Source organism: Mandrillus leucophaeus, unplaced genomic scaffold (genome assembly GCF_000951045.1).
Source record: "Mandrillus leucophaeus isolate KB7577 unplaced genomic scaffold, Mleu.le_1.0 Scaffold1963, whole genome shotgun sequence".
NCBI lineage: Eukaryota > Metazoa > Chordata > Mammalia > Primates > Cercopithecidae > Mandrillus > Mandrillus leucophaeus.
Window position 1 is genome coordinate 2483 of NW_012101991.1, and position 17461 is coordinate 19943.

The following is a 17461-nucleotide window of genomic DNA, read 5'->3' on the forward strand; positions in this document are numbered from 1 at the left end:
GGAGTATCTTTGTGGCATTCTCTGTGTTTCCTGAATTTGAATGTTGGCCTGCCTTGCTAGGTTGGGGAAGTTCTCCTAGATAATATCCTGCAAAGTGTTTTCCAACTTGGTTCCATTCTCCCTGTCACTTTCAGGTAAACCAATCAGACATAGATTTGGTCTTTTCACATAGTCCCATATTTCTTGCAGGCTTTGTTCATTTCTTTTTACTCCTTTTTCTCTAAACCTCTCACTTCATTTCATTCATTTGATCCTTAATCACTGATACCCTTTCTTCCAGTTGATTGAGTCAGTTACTGAAGCTTGTACATTTGTCACGTAGTTCTCATGTCATGGTTTTCAGCTCTAACAGTTCATTTATGGACTTCTCTGCATTGATTATTCTAGTTAGCCATTCATCAAATCTTTTTTCAAGGTTTTTAGTTTCTTTGTGCTGGGTTCATAATTCCTCCTTTAGCTCAGAGAAGTTTGATTGTCTGAAGTCTTCTTCTCTCAACTCATCAAAGTCATTCTCTGTCCTGCTTTGTTCCGTTGCTGGCGAGGAGCTGCATTCCTTTGGAGGGGGAGAGGTGCTCTGGTTTTTAGAATTTCCAGTTTTTCTGCACTGCTTTTTCCCCATCTTTGTGGTTTTATCTACCTTTGGTCTTTGATGATGGTGATGTACAGTTGGGGTTTTGGTGTGGATGTCCTTTCTGTTTGTTATTTTTCCTTCTAACAGTCAGGACCCTCAGCTGCAGGTCTGTTGGAGTTTGCTCAAGGTCCACTCCAGACCCTGTTTGCCAGGGTATCAGCAGTGGAGGCTGCAGAAGAGTGAATATTGCTGAACAGCAAATGTTGCTGTCTGATCATTCCTCTGGAAGCTTTGTCTCAGAGGTGTACCCAGCCATGTGAGGTGTGAGGTGTCAGTCTGCCCCTAATGGGGGATGTCTCCCAGTTAGGCTACTCGGGGGACAGGGACCCACTTGAGCAGACAATCTGTCCATTCTCAGATCTCAAACTCCGTGCCGGGAAAACCACTACTCTCTTCAAAGCTGTCAGACAGGGACATTTACATCTGCAGAGGTTTCTGCTGCCTTTTGTTTGGCTATGCCCTATCCCAAGAGGTGGAATCTACAGAGGCAGGCAGGCCTCCTTGAGCTGTGGTGGGCTCCACCCAGTTCGAGCTTCCCAGCTGCTTTACCTACTTAAGCCTCAGCAATGGCAGGCACCCCTCCCCCAGCCTCGCTCCCACCTTGCAGTTAGATATCAGACTGCTGTGCTAGCAATGAGGGAGGCTCCATGGGCCTGGGACCCTCTGAGCCAAGTGCAGGATATAATCTCCTGGTGTGCTGTTTGCTAAGACCCTCAGTAAAGCACAGTATTAGGGTGGGAGTGACCCGATTTTCCAGGTGTTGTGTGTCACAGTTTCCCTTGGCTTGGAAAAGGAATTCCCTTCCCCCTTGCACTTCCCGGGTGAGGCGATGCCTTGCCCTGCTTTGGCTCTCACTCGTTGGGCTGCACCCACTGTCCTGCCCCCACTGTCCGACATGCCCCAGTGAGATGAACCTGGTACCTCAGTTGGAAATGCAGAAATCACCCATCTTCTGCATTGCTCACTCTGGGAGCTGGAGGCTGGAGCTGTTCCTATTCGGCCGTCTTGGTGCGGATCCCATAACTTATTATAAAAGATTTTTTATATCGTTTTAGAAGAATCTTGAGAGGAAGAGAAGATAAAACCTGTGTAGTCAGCTTGCAATCTTTAACCAGAAATCATAGTTTTTCTTTTCGTATTTATTTCTGTTAGTGGCTGATATTTTAATTCTTTTCAGAATTTCAGAAGGAATAGAAAATTCTTGCTAGACATTTAAGATACAATTGAGAGTTTTGAAAAACCCTCTACCAACAAGTTTAGTACTTGTTAAGACAATCAAAAAGATCCTTCCTGGTCAAAGGCCTTATTTAAAGTTTAACATGGTAAAAGAAGCTTCTCATGGTTGATAGAATAGGAAAAAAATGCAATAGTAATCAGGGCAACAGTTGTGGAACATGGAGTGAGTTGGACTGGCTACAACCAACAGTTTCACAACTGCAAAAGAGCCATCATAGATGACTTGAAGTCTTGCATAGGTTGTGTACAGAATAGCTGCGCATCTACCTTCATATTTTTTATTTTTTCTTCAAGTCATTGAGAAACCTTTTCCTTTCCCATTTAGTTTCATGCTAAGCAACATATTTCTCTCCATGTCAAAGAATCTCACTTCTTTTTAATCTGACAAGACATTATGTAGGATGCCTGAAGTTGTAACATTGTGAAAATAATGGTAATTATGGCTACAGTAGAAGAGTTGATAGAAACTTAACTTTGATGTCTTGGCTGAGACTTTAGATGACATTGAGAGGTGCAAGCAACAGGGGAGAGAGCAGTATGAGTTGATTATTTTTGTTAAAATATTTCCATATGTATCTGACTGACATTCATACTAACAAAATAAACTTTCCACATATAATTATTCCAGAAGTTAGGCTCCATAAGTGTGATATTCAGGTGGTTATTCTACTAATATTCCAACTCTGATAATGCAGAAGGCAGTCTGTGTTCTTCATGAATAGTAGATTTAAGCACTGATCATTTAATATTAAGTGGAATGCAAACCAAGACAGAGTCGATGTTTATTTTATGTCATTTTTAAATTTAGGATTGGAAAGAGAAAGAACATTTATCAAGTGAGCTAACAATGAAAACAAAGTGAAAGTGTATCAACTTTCAAGACTTAGTTTCTTAAAAGGTAGCCCCCACAACTGGCTAAGACTAATTCCACTTCTGAAATAAAGAGCATCTTCTCACTAATAACTCATTTTATTACTCAGTCGCCCTCCTAGCCTTCATCGTGTTTAGAGGGGAGTGAAAAATAAGCCAATAATTATACATTAGAATATGATGTATACACAGTAAGAGAGGTATGTTCAACAAGTATCATGAAGCATAGGTTTCCAGTTGACCAACACATGAGCCTGAATCCCAGCTCTGTCATGTAATATGTGTATAACCCTGGGGAAATATTGAGAAACCAACATTCAATACTTACTAAAGAAAAGCAAATAAGGCAGCTCCCTGCCCTTAATAAACTTACAGAAGAGGCAGACAAATATGTTATGAAGAAAAAAGAGTGATGATTGCTATGGCAGAAGAATATACAGGGCACTATGGGAATACATAAAGGTGCATTTAAATCGAATGAAAGGTCCATGAAAAATTCCCAGAGATGTGAGCTTTGAAAACCAAGAAAGTGTAAGGGCTAGGATTCCATGTAAAAGCAAGGACAAAAAAGTTTATGTGAACATGTTCAGGGGTTGGATAACTGCTTAGAGACATGGAGAGCAAAAGAAGCGTTTTAAATAGGGAGGTCAGGTTTTCAAATTAGGATTTTAGTTAGAGCAACTGAGTGCAATATAGAGGGTGGATGGAACAAGAGGTGACTCACAGTAGGGAGGTTCGTAATTTATCAGGTATTCCTGGTAAGAAAGGATACAATAAATATAGAGCATTCCAGGTAAAAATGGTGAGGGGCTGAGGCTACAGGGGACTGGCTTGTCCAGGTTTGCCTGGGACTTTAGTGGATGTAGCACTGAAAGTCCCATGTCCAGTTTGCCTGGAGTATCTTGGTTTTAAAAACACTGCAAGGTCATGTCCCAGGAAATTCTTCACTCCAAGACAAAGCGAAATGTGATTACCATACATGAGCACTCTGAAGGTAGGAATGAAATGGCTGGGAACACTAATTCAAGTGACATCCAGGAGGTAATACCGATAAGAGACATAATTAGTTGGACGTTGGAAGGGTAGTGAGAGAACGGGAGAAGTTGAAGACAGTAATAAGGTTTGTAGTTTGTTTGATGGAGAAGCTCAATGTAGCATCATCCAAGAGAGATTAAATCAGTCTATGTAAATTCTTTCAGATCATGGACTTTTACCTCTACTTTACAATCCTAGCCAATCATGCATCTTCTGTAAGTGTGTTCATCATAGCGGCGTCCTGTCTGAATTCTAGCATTTCGATGGATTTGCTATTTGGATCCAAAAGTATCAGTACAAAGCATCTTTTAGTGGCTACATCTTTCGTTGGTTCAGTGAGATGGAAATATGTAGTAGTATCCAGACCATGACATGGCAGGGTGGAGACAGTCTACTCATCCAAAGTACAGGTATTGGTGTTTCTATTTTTTTAGATTATTCATTGCAGGACAGGATTGAATTTTACAGTCTGGCTCTCCGAAATGGTCCATTTTGACTTTAATGCCTCATGATCTCTGGCAGCTTGCTGGATTTGGTTCTCTGAACATGCCAAAAACAAATAAATTTCAGGGTGCCATTCTTATGAAATACATTTTAAATGACGCCATTTAGAAAATCCAAGAGAGAAATAAAAGTAGCTAGTCAGCTCATTTTAAAATTTTCAACTAGATATTTGATATTTATGTTGTTTTTCTAATTCCTGGATGATGAATCACATTCTTTGATTCTTTTTCTAAACCAGCTTGATTGTCCAAGCCACAGATAAAGGGATGCCCAGGCTTTCTAATACGACTATAATCAAGGTACAGGTGACTGATATAAATGATAATGCCCCAGCTTTTCTCCCCTCTGAGGCAGTAGAAATTGCAGAAGGTAAGTGTGACAATTTGGCATAGTGGTTTTGATTAACTTGTATAATATTTTTTACTATTTTCTTTAGCCAGACACTGTATTAACATGAGTGCTAATCCTCAACAACCATGCAAACTAGATCATTTTTGTCTTCATTTTGCAAAATAGAAAATGGGTGATCGTAAGTTAAATATTAAATGTCAAAGGAGTAAAATGTTAAAGCTGAGATTTGTACTCAGATCATCTGGAGGCCAAGTCCCCATGCTCCACCCATCATCCCTTATAGTATCTGTTTATAATGCAGACATTTCTTACAAATTATATCCACTCTATGAAGAAGCATATTTTGTTGGCTGTGATAACCATTGTGAACCTCCTCTAAGAAGAATCAACATTCATAGCTCTGTCAGTCTTCTCAGGATACTAATAACAACTAATTAGTGAATTAGATGTTTATTGCAAAAAGCCATCATTTTTCCCAGAATAACCTTATCTTCAACATTTGTACCACACTGATGGTAGAGGTTGAAACTAGAAATTTTTAAGTGAGGTGCTGGTTAATCTTCACTATTTGGGTCTGTGGGTTGTACAATGATCCCATAGTCTGTGGACCCAAAGTTGTCCACAGTCAATAGCTGCGCTGGTGAAACACGACCTAAGTCTTTATAGTTGAAGTTGAAAATAATGGTGGCCCCTTGCTTGCCTCTCTACTTCACTCTTAATACTAAATTAATTCCTAAAATGTTTCTAATATTTTATTATGCTCACTTTCTAAACAGATTACAACCATCACTCTCACAGAGGGAAATATTCCAGAAATGTCTATGCATAGAGATATCTACAAATCTTATCAATAGCCTACAAATCAAATAAATTCTCCAGTTTTGCCTCTTGCATATTTGATATATTTTCATTTGATTTTATTGAAGGTTCTGTTTTTCAGCACACGCAATTAGTGTTAAAATATAGCAATGGGCCTAATATAAGTATATCACAAGAAGAAACTACATAAATCAAAACATACTGAATAGGGTATGGTGTGGTTGGTGCACATCAAGAGTGTTCAAGCTTGAAAATGGAAAATTATGGGTTTCATATACAATGGAACTATTCTGAGCATCTTGGCATATTCTTTCTAGCTGTACATATCTGTAAGCTTAAAAACAAAGTCCTTTTCACAGGCTGTTTAGGCTAGAGAATGTATGTGGTGAGTGAGGCACTGAACATGTGATCTCTTTTGTAATTTTTTGGTGAATAATATTTGAGATTTGCTTTACTCACTAGTACTATGTAGACTTTGTTTTTCTATCGTTTTAATAATTTTGAGAGTCAGATTTAATAAAAGGAAGCAGTGTGTGCACCACTCCAAAATAAACAATTGTACAAAAACAAATATAAATAAATATCTAATTTGAACATTAGTGCCCAAATATTTAAATCTGGCCTACTTTTGAAAATGCCATGTTTTGTATTAATGTCCTGAGTAATACCCTTCATCCCATTCATATCCCCCATAAAGATATGATTTTGATACAGAAACTGTATATTATAAATAAGTGGCTTAGGATGTTTCTTGGTACTGGAATTGTGTTGTAAGCATATAATGAAAATAATGTCATATAAAAACTGAATATACCCTACCTCCTCAATTCCCTACTCAGTGGTAAATTTTCACTTTTATTGGTCTCATAAATTCTTCAGAGTTTTTGTTCAGTGCATAATGAGCTTTGTATGAGAAATCAGGCCAAGAAAGAGCAAATCATGTTGGACTTGGAATAAAAATACTTGGATGGAACTAGTAAAGAAATGTATTTCAAAGGATGAATTTTAATGGAGACTGACACTGGTCATGACTATTTCAGATTCTTTGCCTGGTGTAGTTGTGACTCATGTGTCAGTTCACGATGTGGATTTGAATTCAGCTTTCATATTCAGTTTTGCCAAAGAGAGTAATCCTGGAACCAAGTTTGCTATTGATCAGAACACTGGAGTGGTGGTGTTGGTGAAAACATTGGATTTTGAAGAAGTGACTGAATATAAGCTGCTCATCCAAATTTCTGATTCGGTGCACCGCACAGAGGGAGCACTCGTAGTCCATGTGCTGGATGTCAATGATAATCCACCAGTGTTTTCTCGAGATTTCTATCAGGTAAAGGGCTTAAAGAGATGAAACCACAGCCAAAACTAGAAAGAATAGAGAATGATGTAAGTCTTCCATCGCCGATAGACAGCATTTACTGTTTTTAGTCCCTAAGTTAATGCTGTGGGTTTTGCACTTAATATCATGGAGTCTATAAGAACATATGGAAATGAATGTCTCATTCGGTTTAGTTTACTACATATGTTTTTTTTTGTTTTGTTTTGTTTTGTTTTTTTTTTTTAGTTTTTAGAGGTTGTAGTCCAGTTTGTCATGACAATTTGAACCTGCCTAATATTTGCAAAAACCACTGATAAGATTGTTTGCATTATCTGCAGTTAATTTGGGAAAATTCTTTCTTTCATAGGCATATTTTTGGAATGCATTGATTAAAATTTTACAGAAAAAAAATTACGAAGAAAACTATAAAGTGGAAATTTTAGCCTGTAGAGCATAGTATATGTTCTATATGTAGAAGTAAGGGCCAGGATAGCATTCAACTCAATACTCACAAATGGACTCCAGAACTTTTGAAGGTAGCAAATGCAAAATTTAAGTGTAAACACAAGGGGAGGGTAACCTAAGTAATGATCCCCTGTGAAGGCTTGCTTGAATTATGCCATGCATGTAATGTAATAATATATTAGTGAATGTATTAACTATCTTCTGCCGCATAGAAATAGTTTAGAAGAACTTTTTTTCGTAGTTAAAAAAAACTGAATAAAATTATTTTTAAAACTTATTTTTTTTCTGACCAGGCGTGGTGGCTCACGCCTGTAATCCCAGCACTTTGGGAGGCTGAGGCGGGCAGATCACCTGAGATCAGGAGTTCAAGACCAGCCTGGCCAACATGGTGAAACCCATCTCTACTGAAAATACAAAAATTAGCCTGGCATGGTAACAGGCACGTGTAGTCCCAGCTACTCGAGAGGCTGAGGCAGGAGAATCACTTGAACTGGGGAGGCAGAGGCCTTCAGCCTTTAAGCACAATGTCCCTATTTTTCTCTTTTTCCCTCAGGTCACAGTTCCTGAATCAATACCTGTGGGCTATTCAGTGCTGACTGTGTCAGCTACAGACTTAGAAAGTAATGAGAACATTTCTTACAGAATTATATCCTCTTCTAAGGAATTCTCCATTGATCCTAAGAATGGTGAGTTATTTATAGCTGCATTCATGCTCATACGTTTGGGTTTCAAAGTAGAAACCTGAAATAACCCTTTCTAAATGCCTCTAAAAATGTTCCCCACCCCCCATGGAATTATAAGCACAACTGTTTTATTACTCTTCACATCAAGTGTTGTGGTAGCAAATGCCAGTGTTATTTCTCTTCTCCAACATCTCAGTGGCTAGAAAGTAAATGTCACTCTTTAAATGCTGGTAAATGCTCACAAATTCAGAGACCCCAATATAATAAATACCCAGTTTCATCTGCCCAATCAAGCACAGTTCAGGCAATTATCCCAGGATTCAGCAAGAATCAAAATGATGTTGAACGGATTAAGTTAGTGCTGAAGACTTCATATTACTAGAGTTTGGATGCTTTTTTTCCCAAGCCAAGTTAAAAAAAAATCAGTAATATCATTATATATTCAATAAACACAAGAATAATTTAAAAAGGAAAATTATTTAAGCATCTCTACCAACTAGAAACCACTGTGGTGTTTTGGTTTATTTGATGCTTCCCAAGGCTTTTTGTCTTTTCATCAGAGACCAAGACATTTGTGGTTGTGAAATGCCTTCAGGCAAGTGATTCCACATTCAATTAAACAGTATATACAGAAAGTTGAACAGTGAGTGGACATTAAAAGCTAAATTTTATAAAGATGAATAATTAGCAAAACAATGTCCCTAGCAGAGCACACTAGAAAATAACAGGGCCTGGGAGGCATCACAGTCTGTGTTCCCCATCTCTGTCCACTATTGCGTCATTTCACAAGTGAGAGTTCATTTAAAAATTAACCTTGGGATTACCTGAAAGGGGAATTCGTCCCAAAATACCAGCACGAAGCCCACCAAGTGTCGTAAATGGAGAAGTACGTCATATATCATGTTGCCTATGGATGAACAATCACTGCATGAATACAAGCATATCAGGAATTTGGCTTTTCTATTCTTCAGTCTCTATCCCCACCCGACCACTCACCCTCTTTTCTCTCCATCTCTCTCTCTCTGTCTATCTGTCTCTATCTCTTTCTCTAGTCTCAGATGATGGCAACTGCCACCCTGGCCACAGCAAATCAGTGTTCAAGGCAGTCCTTCTGAGCACTTAATCCTTAGCAACACTTTTACTTGACGTGCTATTGACAAATTTTACACTGAGCTATTGATTCAAATATTTTTAAAACATTAAATGTTTAATTTAAAACATTAAATGCAATGTTTAAAACATTAAGTGCAATGTTAAAAACATTAAATGCAATGTTTAAAACATTAAACACACTAAGCTATTGATTCAAATATTTTTAAAACATTGAATGCTGGCCAATTTAGCTCATGGTGGGACTCTAATTGAAAACGTGGCATTTAAATGTCAGCATTCTGTATTCTTTCTTAGTGACCATCCTTAAGACATATTTATCTTAAAAATGTTTTCACACACATATTTATAAAAATTATATATTTCTGTATTTAGTACAATAAACTTTATTAATTACATTTCAGCAGTAAGGGAAAAACCGACTTGCATGATCTGTAGGAAAAGCTCATCTCTCTAATTAAGCAATAGTGTAATAGTAATTCAGCATTATCATTTTTACTGCTTTCATTTGGCTTGAGTATCAACAACTATTTCCAGAATAAGTATCTGTATCCCAGAATATCTCTATACATGTGTTTGTGGGTAGTAAAATGGGGTACAAATTTTACAAACAAAAAAATATTTTTTTAAGAATAGTGGAACAACTTACTATAAAAAAATAAAATTCAGAGAAATTTGTGGCAGAAGCAACCTCAAGCAGCACACATATTTCACAGAGTGAATGTCATGAATATTATTTCTGTATCTTACATGTTATAAACATATAAATAGAATAATTTGTGTTTCTATTGGGAGTCATCATTGGTTGTGACTTAACAAATCTAACAAAGAATTAAACACATATTAGTAGACATTGAATAATCAACTGCTGATTAAATGGATCATCAAAACTGCATCTCACAGTGTTGAAATGCTATGTCTTATTTTTCAGGCACAATATTTACTATCAGTCCCATATTGCTTCCGGATAAAATATCAACAACTCAATTTCTTGTTGAAGCCAGTGATGGTGGAAATCCTGACCTAAGATCTCTTACATTAGTGGAGATAGGAATACAAGATATGAACAATTATGCCCCTGAATTCACAGTCAAATCCTATAATCTTAGCCTAAGTGAGGATGCTCTGATTGGAAGCACGCTTGTTACATTTTCAAACATCGACCATGACTGGACCCATGAAAACACATATGTTGAATATTCCATCATCAGTGGTAATTTACAGAACAATTTTCATGTGGAAACTAATTTCATTCATTCAGAATATCCTTATAAGCAAGTTGGTTATCTTGTGTTGCTTCACAGTCTGGACAGAGAAACAAGTGCAAACCATGAACTTGTCATTCTGGCATCTGACAGTGGCTGCCCTCCATTGAGTTCCACAGCTGTCATATCAATACAAGTACTTGATGTCAATGACAATCCTCCAAACTTCAGCAGCCTGAGCTATCACACCCATGTCAAGGAAAGTACCCCTCTAGGGAGTCACATCACTGTGGTCTCAGCAAATGACCGTGACACAGGGTCACATGCAGAAATCATCTACCACATCATCTCTGGAAATGAGAAGGGACATTTTTACTTAGAAGAAAACACTGGAGTTCTTTATTTGGTTAAACCTCTGGATTATGAAGAAATGGCAAAATTCACCTTAACTGTCCAAGCTTCAGATGCAGAAAAGAAACACTTTTCTTTTGCAGTTGTGTTTGTCAATGTCCTGGACGATAACGACCATGCACCTCAGTTTATGTTCTCAAGCTTCAACTGTATTGTTCCAGAAAATCTGCCTATTTCCTCTACCATATGCTCTATAAGTGCTCTCGATTTTGACGCAGGTCCGTATGGAGAATTGACCTATTCTATTATATCACCCTGTTTTCTCACTCACGGAATGTCTTATGATCACGATCTCTTCCTCATTGACCCTTTGACAGGGGATATTCATGCTAAGCAAATCCTTGACTATGAAAATGGTAATAAATATTGCCTCACAGTCCAAGCCAAAGACAAAGGTGATGCAACAGCCTCCTTGGTGGTCTGGGTGGATATTGAAGGGATAGATGAATTTGAGCCTATTTTCACTCAAGATCAGTACTTTTTCACCCTCCCAGAAAAGAATAAAGACAGACAGTTGATCGGCAGAGTGGAAGCCTCAGATGCAGACGCTGGTATTGATGGAGTCATTCTTTACTCCCTTGGAACTTCATCTCCTTTCTTTTCAGTAAATAAAACCAATGGAAATATTTATTTGATTAGAGCCCTTCCCTTAATAAAAAGTCACCTCAACAAAGAAGACACCATGGAAATGAAAATAATCGCTCATAGTCCTAAACCAGACTCCAAGTTTGCATCCTGCACTGTTTTTGTGAATGTGTCTTTCTCCTCTGAAGGAACACCCTTGGCAGTATTCGCCAGCAGCTTTTCAATCAGCCTGGTGGTCTCCTTTTTAGTGTTTCTGATACTCATCTGCATTCTACTTGTACTGATTTTAAGACATAAACAAAAGGACACAATAAATAATTATGATGAGAAGAAAACCTCATCTTTAGATATGAACTTGAGAATGACCCAGGATGCCAGTGTGCTCAAAGCCTTCCAGAAAACTGATGACTGCAGTAATGAGGTGGTCCCTGTGGATGCCACACCGGAATGGTTGAGTTTCATAAGTATCATAGAGAAGGACATTGTCAATTGGTACAGACCCTCAAACTCCAGTGGCCACTGTTCTGTGGAAGGAGAAACTGCAGAAGATAAGGAAATCCAGAGGATAAATGAGCATCCCTACAGAAAGGGCTCAGACTCAGCTCTGAGTGACCGCGAGTCCAGGGTGCCAGACTCGGGTATCCCGAGGGACTCAGACCAGCTCTCCTGCCTATCTGGGGAAACCGAGGTGATGGTGACTGCTGAAACAGCAGAAGCCAATCAAACATTTGGGGAAGGAGATCAAGGGGAAGGCTGCAGCACCACCTGTGCTCAAAATAATGTGTTACCCCAGACAGTTCAGAAGAGAGAAGCAAAAGAGAGCATCCTGGCTGATGTTAGAAAAGAGTCTGTCTTTATTTCAGGTGATCAGGAAGTAAGGTGTGCAGCTCTTTCAACTCAGACAACCTCTGATCATGATGGAAGAGGCAACTATCACTGGAATTATCTTCTCAGTTGGGAACCCAAGTTTCAACCTCTTGCCTCAGTGTTTAATGATATCGCAAAACTAAAGGATGAACATTTGCATATTCCTGGCATTCCAAAAGAGAAGAAATATTTTGTTTTTCCACCCCCTTTGATAACAGCAGTAGCCCAGCCTGGGATTAAAGCAGTCCCACCAAGAATGCCGGCAGTAACCCTGGGGCAGGTACCTCCAAAACACCCACGCTCTCCCATCCCTTACCATCTCGGTTCTCTGCCAGAAGCCATGACTCCCAGTTTTTCTCCATCTCTTTCCCTATTGACCATGCAGCCTCCTGCCTTGTCTCCACTGTTGTCAGAAGGAGAATTATTAGGAACACACGTCAGTGGTACATGCCATGAACTTAAAGCAGAAGATGAAGTTCAAATATAAAACAACTGGGATGCCAAGTACCTGCTCACCATTGGTCATGAATGAATGAACAAAACATTTTCAAGCCAGCAACTCGATATTGGGCTCATTTTTATCGAAAAGCAAGTACTATAATTTAGTTAGAGTTTTTAAAACTTCCCCATTAAAGTTTCTCAAATTTCTTCCAGCCTTAATGAAAAGTTATTTCCTCTTTTAATCTTTATGTGTTGCTCTCAGGACTCACATTTGTATATATCAAGTAGTGTATATTCTGTCAGACCTGTTGTCTGTATGATTAGACTTCCAAAGGACACAGTGAACTTAACTGACTGCCTGAATGTTTATATGGAAACAAAGTGTAGTGTACTCTGGTCACGTTGCTGCTGGTCACTGCTATATCGAAAACAAATTAGTAAAGGCTAAATAGGGAATGAGTTTAGGTGAAAACATATTATAACAGAGAGGGGAAGTCTAGAGGGATAAACTTTCGTTTTAAGATAAAGCAACAGTCGGTGGATCTGATATATTTAGAGGAGCGTTTCTCCATTTTTCCCCTTACACTACACCTGTGGAGTTTAGCCATAATTGAATTTCAATGTGGAGTCTTTTGGAAAACTAATAAAAATTTCAGAATGAAATTTGTCATAACTCTGTGCCAATAGGGAGAAACAAATAAGATTTATAATGGTAGGTAATATAAATAATTATCCCTGATTAAATAAACCAGAAATGCACGTTCCTGATAGAAGGCCAGGATTGATACTTGCAATATTTGTGTGGTTTGCTACCACCTGAGATACAGTATCTTGGCCTTCTTTACAAACAGAATGACTTTTTTTTCAGGGCTTGTCTTATAAGTCGGTATGGGTAAAGACGTTAAACTTCAAAGGTTAATTTATAGCAATTTCTTCATTTTATTTTCTTCTAGGTACAGTAACTTTTGTGTGAAATAATTTATCCACTCAATGTCAGTTTTTAAAGTTTGTGTAGATAAAAAAAATCATGTTATTAGCTAATGATAAATCTCATAATCTAGCAATATATTTTTAAAATAAGTTTTTTATGGAAATGTTTCTACTATAAAAGTTAAGAATAGAAGTCAGAAGTCTTTTTACCATTCGCTCACACTTGTGTACAGCTTTAATTGTCATTAGATGGAGCAGTTTGGCACATGGTTAAAATGACTCTGTACAATTACTGTTTTAGAAATATAGCAGTGCTAGATGGTGCTCAAATACAGTGCTCTAGCCTTCTTTCTGATGAGCCTGGGAATCCCTTGCAGATTCTCATCCCTTTCAGGAAGGCGGAGTGCATCCTGATGATGGTGGTTCAGAAGTCCTCCTCCCATGGTCAGCACCAGGGCCAGGTGTTAGGCTAACAGTGTAGAAATTCTAATGTGAAATATAAAGGGTATCGTGTAGCTTTCTTAGTAGTTAGGATGGGCTTCTACTACAGAAATAGTTCCTTTGTGTTCTTCTCCATAGGCCTCATCTGTGAAATTTTGTGACATAATTTCTCTTTACTAAAAAAATATTGCAGGGTGCAGTGTTTGATACCTGATTTTGTAGAGAAATAATCCTACAGCTTCCTATGCTGATATTTTCTATTATCTATCTATGCTGACTCAGATTGAGAACAAATGTATAAAGCTACATTACAAATTGTATGAAACATGAAGGTTTTTGAATAAGCCTGAAATCCTAGGAAAAATCCTTTAGGAGTGGAAAATTTAAATATTATGGGACTGATACATGTTTCTCCTTTTCTTCTTGGCATCTGGGGAATAAGATTTCATGACTTATGTAAAAAAAAAAAAAAACACACACACACTTTTAATCATTTATGTGTTCCAGTATTTATTATCTCTTTGACTCTTTTGAAAACATTGCTTTGAGCATAGAAAGAAACCCTATACTATTTTTTCTTAATTATATATGGAAGTTTTTTCACAATAGAATTATTTCCGGAAACCAAGAACATTTTGTTGTTTTTAAATTAAACAGGTTCTTCATTTACTTATGCTTAAAAAGAGTTATTCGTCTACCTATTCCCTAAGTTATTTATTACTGTGATTTATTTACCCATTATGGATGTGTTCTGTATGTTTTCCAGCCATTTCATAAAAACAGAAGACATGTAATAGAGCTTTTTACCAATATTTAATGGATTTTTAATTGATGGATTTATTAATTTGTATCCAGTGCCACAACGCCACCAAACAAGTACTACAAGTGGGATTGGGGGTAAAAATGTGAACACGCTGGTTAAGTGTTCGCAATAAATCGTATGTCAGCCCTTTCAACTAGAGTGCTTTTTTTCCTAAGTAAACAATATAATTTGTACATTTTTCCTTCAAGTTTAATATTAACTTGCCTCATATGTTCTCGGTTACTTTGCTGATCTGTGCACTGGCTTTAGCACTCTGAGGGGGTACAGAACTTGTTAGTGGAAAATCATATTAAGTCCCAAATTCATAAGCTATAAAATAAAAGACAGTTGTCTCTTGTGGAATTTTGGCTGCCTGAAATTCTGGACTTTCTTGTTGGCAGCCTTAAAAATACTGGTGTAAATCAGTGCCAAATGGATATCAAAATTCCATGTCCTAGTAGTAATCATTGAATTGGCTTCCAAAACAGATTCCTGGGCAAAGAAAAAGAAAAATGCTGTATCCTTAGGGACTTGATCATTTAACTCTTTTAAAAATTATTCAAATGCACTCTACATTACTGGCTGCCTCCATGTATTCATATTCAATCTATAATAGATGTCCAGTTGAGACAGGATTTGTTTTTTTTAGTACCCTCACCTTTAGCCCTCCTTGCTGTGTTTTCTAGAAGTTATAGCAATGATAATTAATTGTAAATCTTAAAGTTATTTTCATGCAAACGTACACTTTGTTACATTTGTTCTTCTATTCTACACATGCCTTAACTTTAAATAGCAAGACATAACTAAGGATCTAAGATAATCCACTTCAAAGCAATAAAATATATGGCGGTAATATGGTCAGTGTATTCTCACGTGATATTCCAGATAAACTAATTGAGTTTATTGTCACAGCGTGTTTTACTTGAGCTCAAAGGTATAGAGTCATCTATTTGGCCATAACTGAAGGACGTTAGAATGGAAGATGGTCTTGTACAGGAGGGATACTGGGATCAGTGGAGTTGCAGAAGATTTGCTTAGGACCCAAACTAGCATTTCAGTGGGAGTTTTTACCCATTATAAAGATGGAAGGAAAGAAGGGTAAAGAGGAAGGGAGGGAGAAAGGCAGGGAGGGACAGAAGAGAAATAGACAATTAAATCTTAAAATGAATAATTAGGACACAAGTAGAGAAATGCAAGAAGGTAGATGGGTAAGGACTTGTAAAAATTAACTTTTAGTGTATGAAGATTTTTCTGAGTCATTTGCCCTTCACAGATTCATCCTTTTGAAGAATCTCTTTTCCTCCTTCCTTTCTGTTCCTCTCAAATCTCTCTCTCCATCGTCTAACAATTTGATGTATCAAGCTATGAATTGAAAGCTAGATGACAATGAATGAGAATACGTTTGACCATGAAAACTTGCATTTATTGTTTTTTGGGGTGAATTTCAGAACAAAAAGGAATGATTACCTTATTTCCCACTCTATATTGGCATTGAGAATGCCAGTTTTAAGTAGTTGCCTTTATTCATATAAATAAGTAAATGGACATTCAGAAAACAGTGGGTGAGAAAGTGGAATTTCATTACCTAATCTTTTTTCCTGATGGCTGGTCCATTTTTAAAATGAGTGCATGTTTGACGGTTGTGAGTTTATGTTAAAATATTACATTTTATTTCACTTTTAAACACAGTATAAAATAACACAAGGGCATGGTCAATAGTTTGTTCTCAAACATTGTCAATTTTATTTGAATTCTGGTGACATAAATTATTCATAAATTAAATTATTCCATATAGATCGAAGAAATTTGTCTATTAGAAACAGAAGGTGGCCATCTTAGAAAGATCCAGCCCGAAGTGGCTGGAGGATCAAACTATACCTTTCTCTTATAAACTCAGAACTTGGCTAGTTGATGACAATTAACACTTCCTACTGTTTTGGTCTACATATCTTTATTCATTTCACCCAGTGCATTTGCTAAACCAAAACTGTGAAGTGAGTAATCGAGAGGGGGAAGGCATGCCAAATAAATAGCAGATGCACAAGTACATCTCTTGAATGAGAAAACATTATTTTGGTTAGAAAACTAAATAAATGGATTTTGTTGTTAGATAGTAAACCCTCAGGGCCTGGTCTCCACTTGCATTATGAGGTACAGATGGTTTTTGAATGAATGAGTACATATGTGAACGGGCACAGAGGATGCTGTAATGCAAGGATGTGATACATAGCCTTGAACCCATTAGGTGAGAATGCTACAATGGTACTGTGATTTTAGCCAATTACAAAACAGAGAGACAGTAAGTTTAAACATTTTATCAAAATATTGTAGACTATCTTAGAAAACGCCAAAGGAATAGAAATTTCTTCTGTAATCTGGTTTGGTTTTTTCCTTTTCTCTGCCTTCCCCACAATATACATGTCTATCTTGTGAAGTTTAGACATAAAAGAAACAAGCTATATATGACATTCAAAAGCATATTGTTTGAGACAGCAACATGACATGACCAAGCACATTGGTTTAATTTAATTTCTGATCTCATAATAAACTAACTGCCCTATAGCAGAATGGCAGAATGAAGTTCTAGCAGTATGATAACAAAATGCAGTTCAGTAGATATGCCTAGAATGTTTACATCAAAATGTATCAATATTTAAAGTACAAATAACATAAGGAATTTATGAGGGATATTCTATATGTGCATATACTTACTGTATGTCAAGGGTAACATTTTAAACAAGTACAGATTATCTCATAAGT

The 17461-nt window shown here is 37.3% G+C and overlaps 1 protein-coding gene across 1 annotated transcript; it reads left to right on the forward strand.

Moving 5' to 3' along the window:
• Nucleotides 1-4517: 4517 nt before the first annotated feature.
• LOC105538648 (protocadherin-23-like) lies at nucleotides 4518-12735 on the forward strand. The gene is made up of 4 exons (XM_011978546.1): nucleotides 4518-4645; nucleotides 6487-6773; nucleotides 7780-7912; nucleotides 9951-12735. The coding sequence occupies exons 1-4, from the start codon at nucleotides 4543-4545 to the stop codon at nucleotides 12572-12574; spliced, it is 3147 nt and encodes a 1048-aa protein (XP_011833936.1). The 5' UTR covers nucleotides 4518-4542; the 3' UTR covers nucleotides 12575-12735.
• The last annotated feature ends 4726 nt before the right edge of the window (nucleotides 12736-17461 follow it).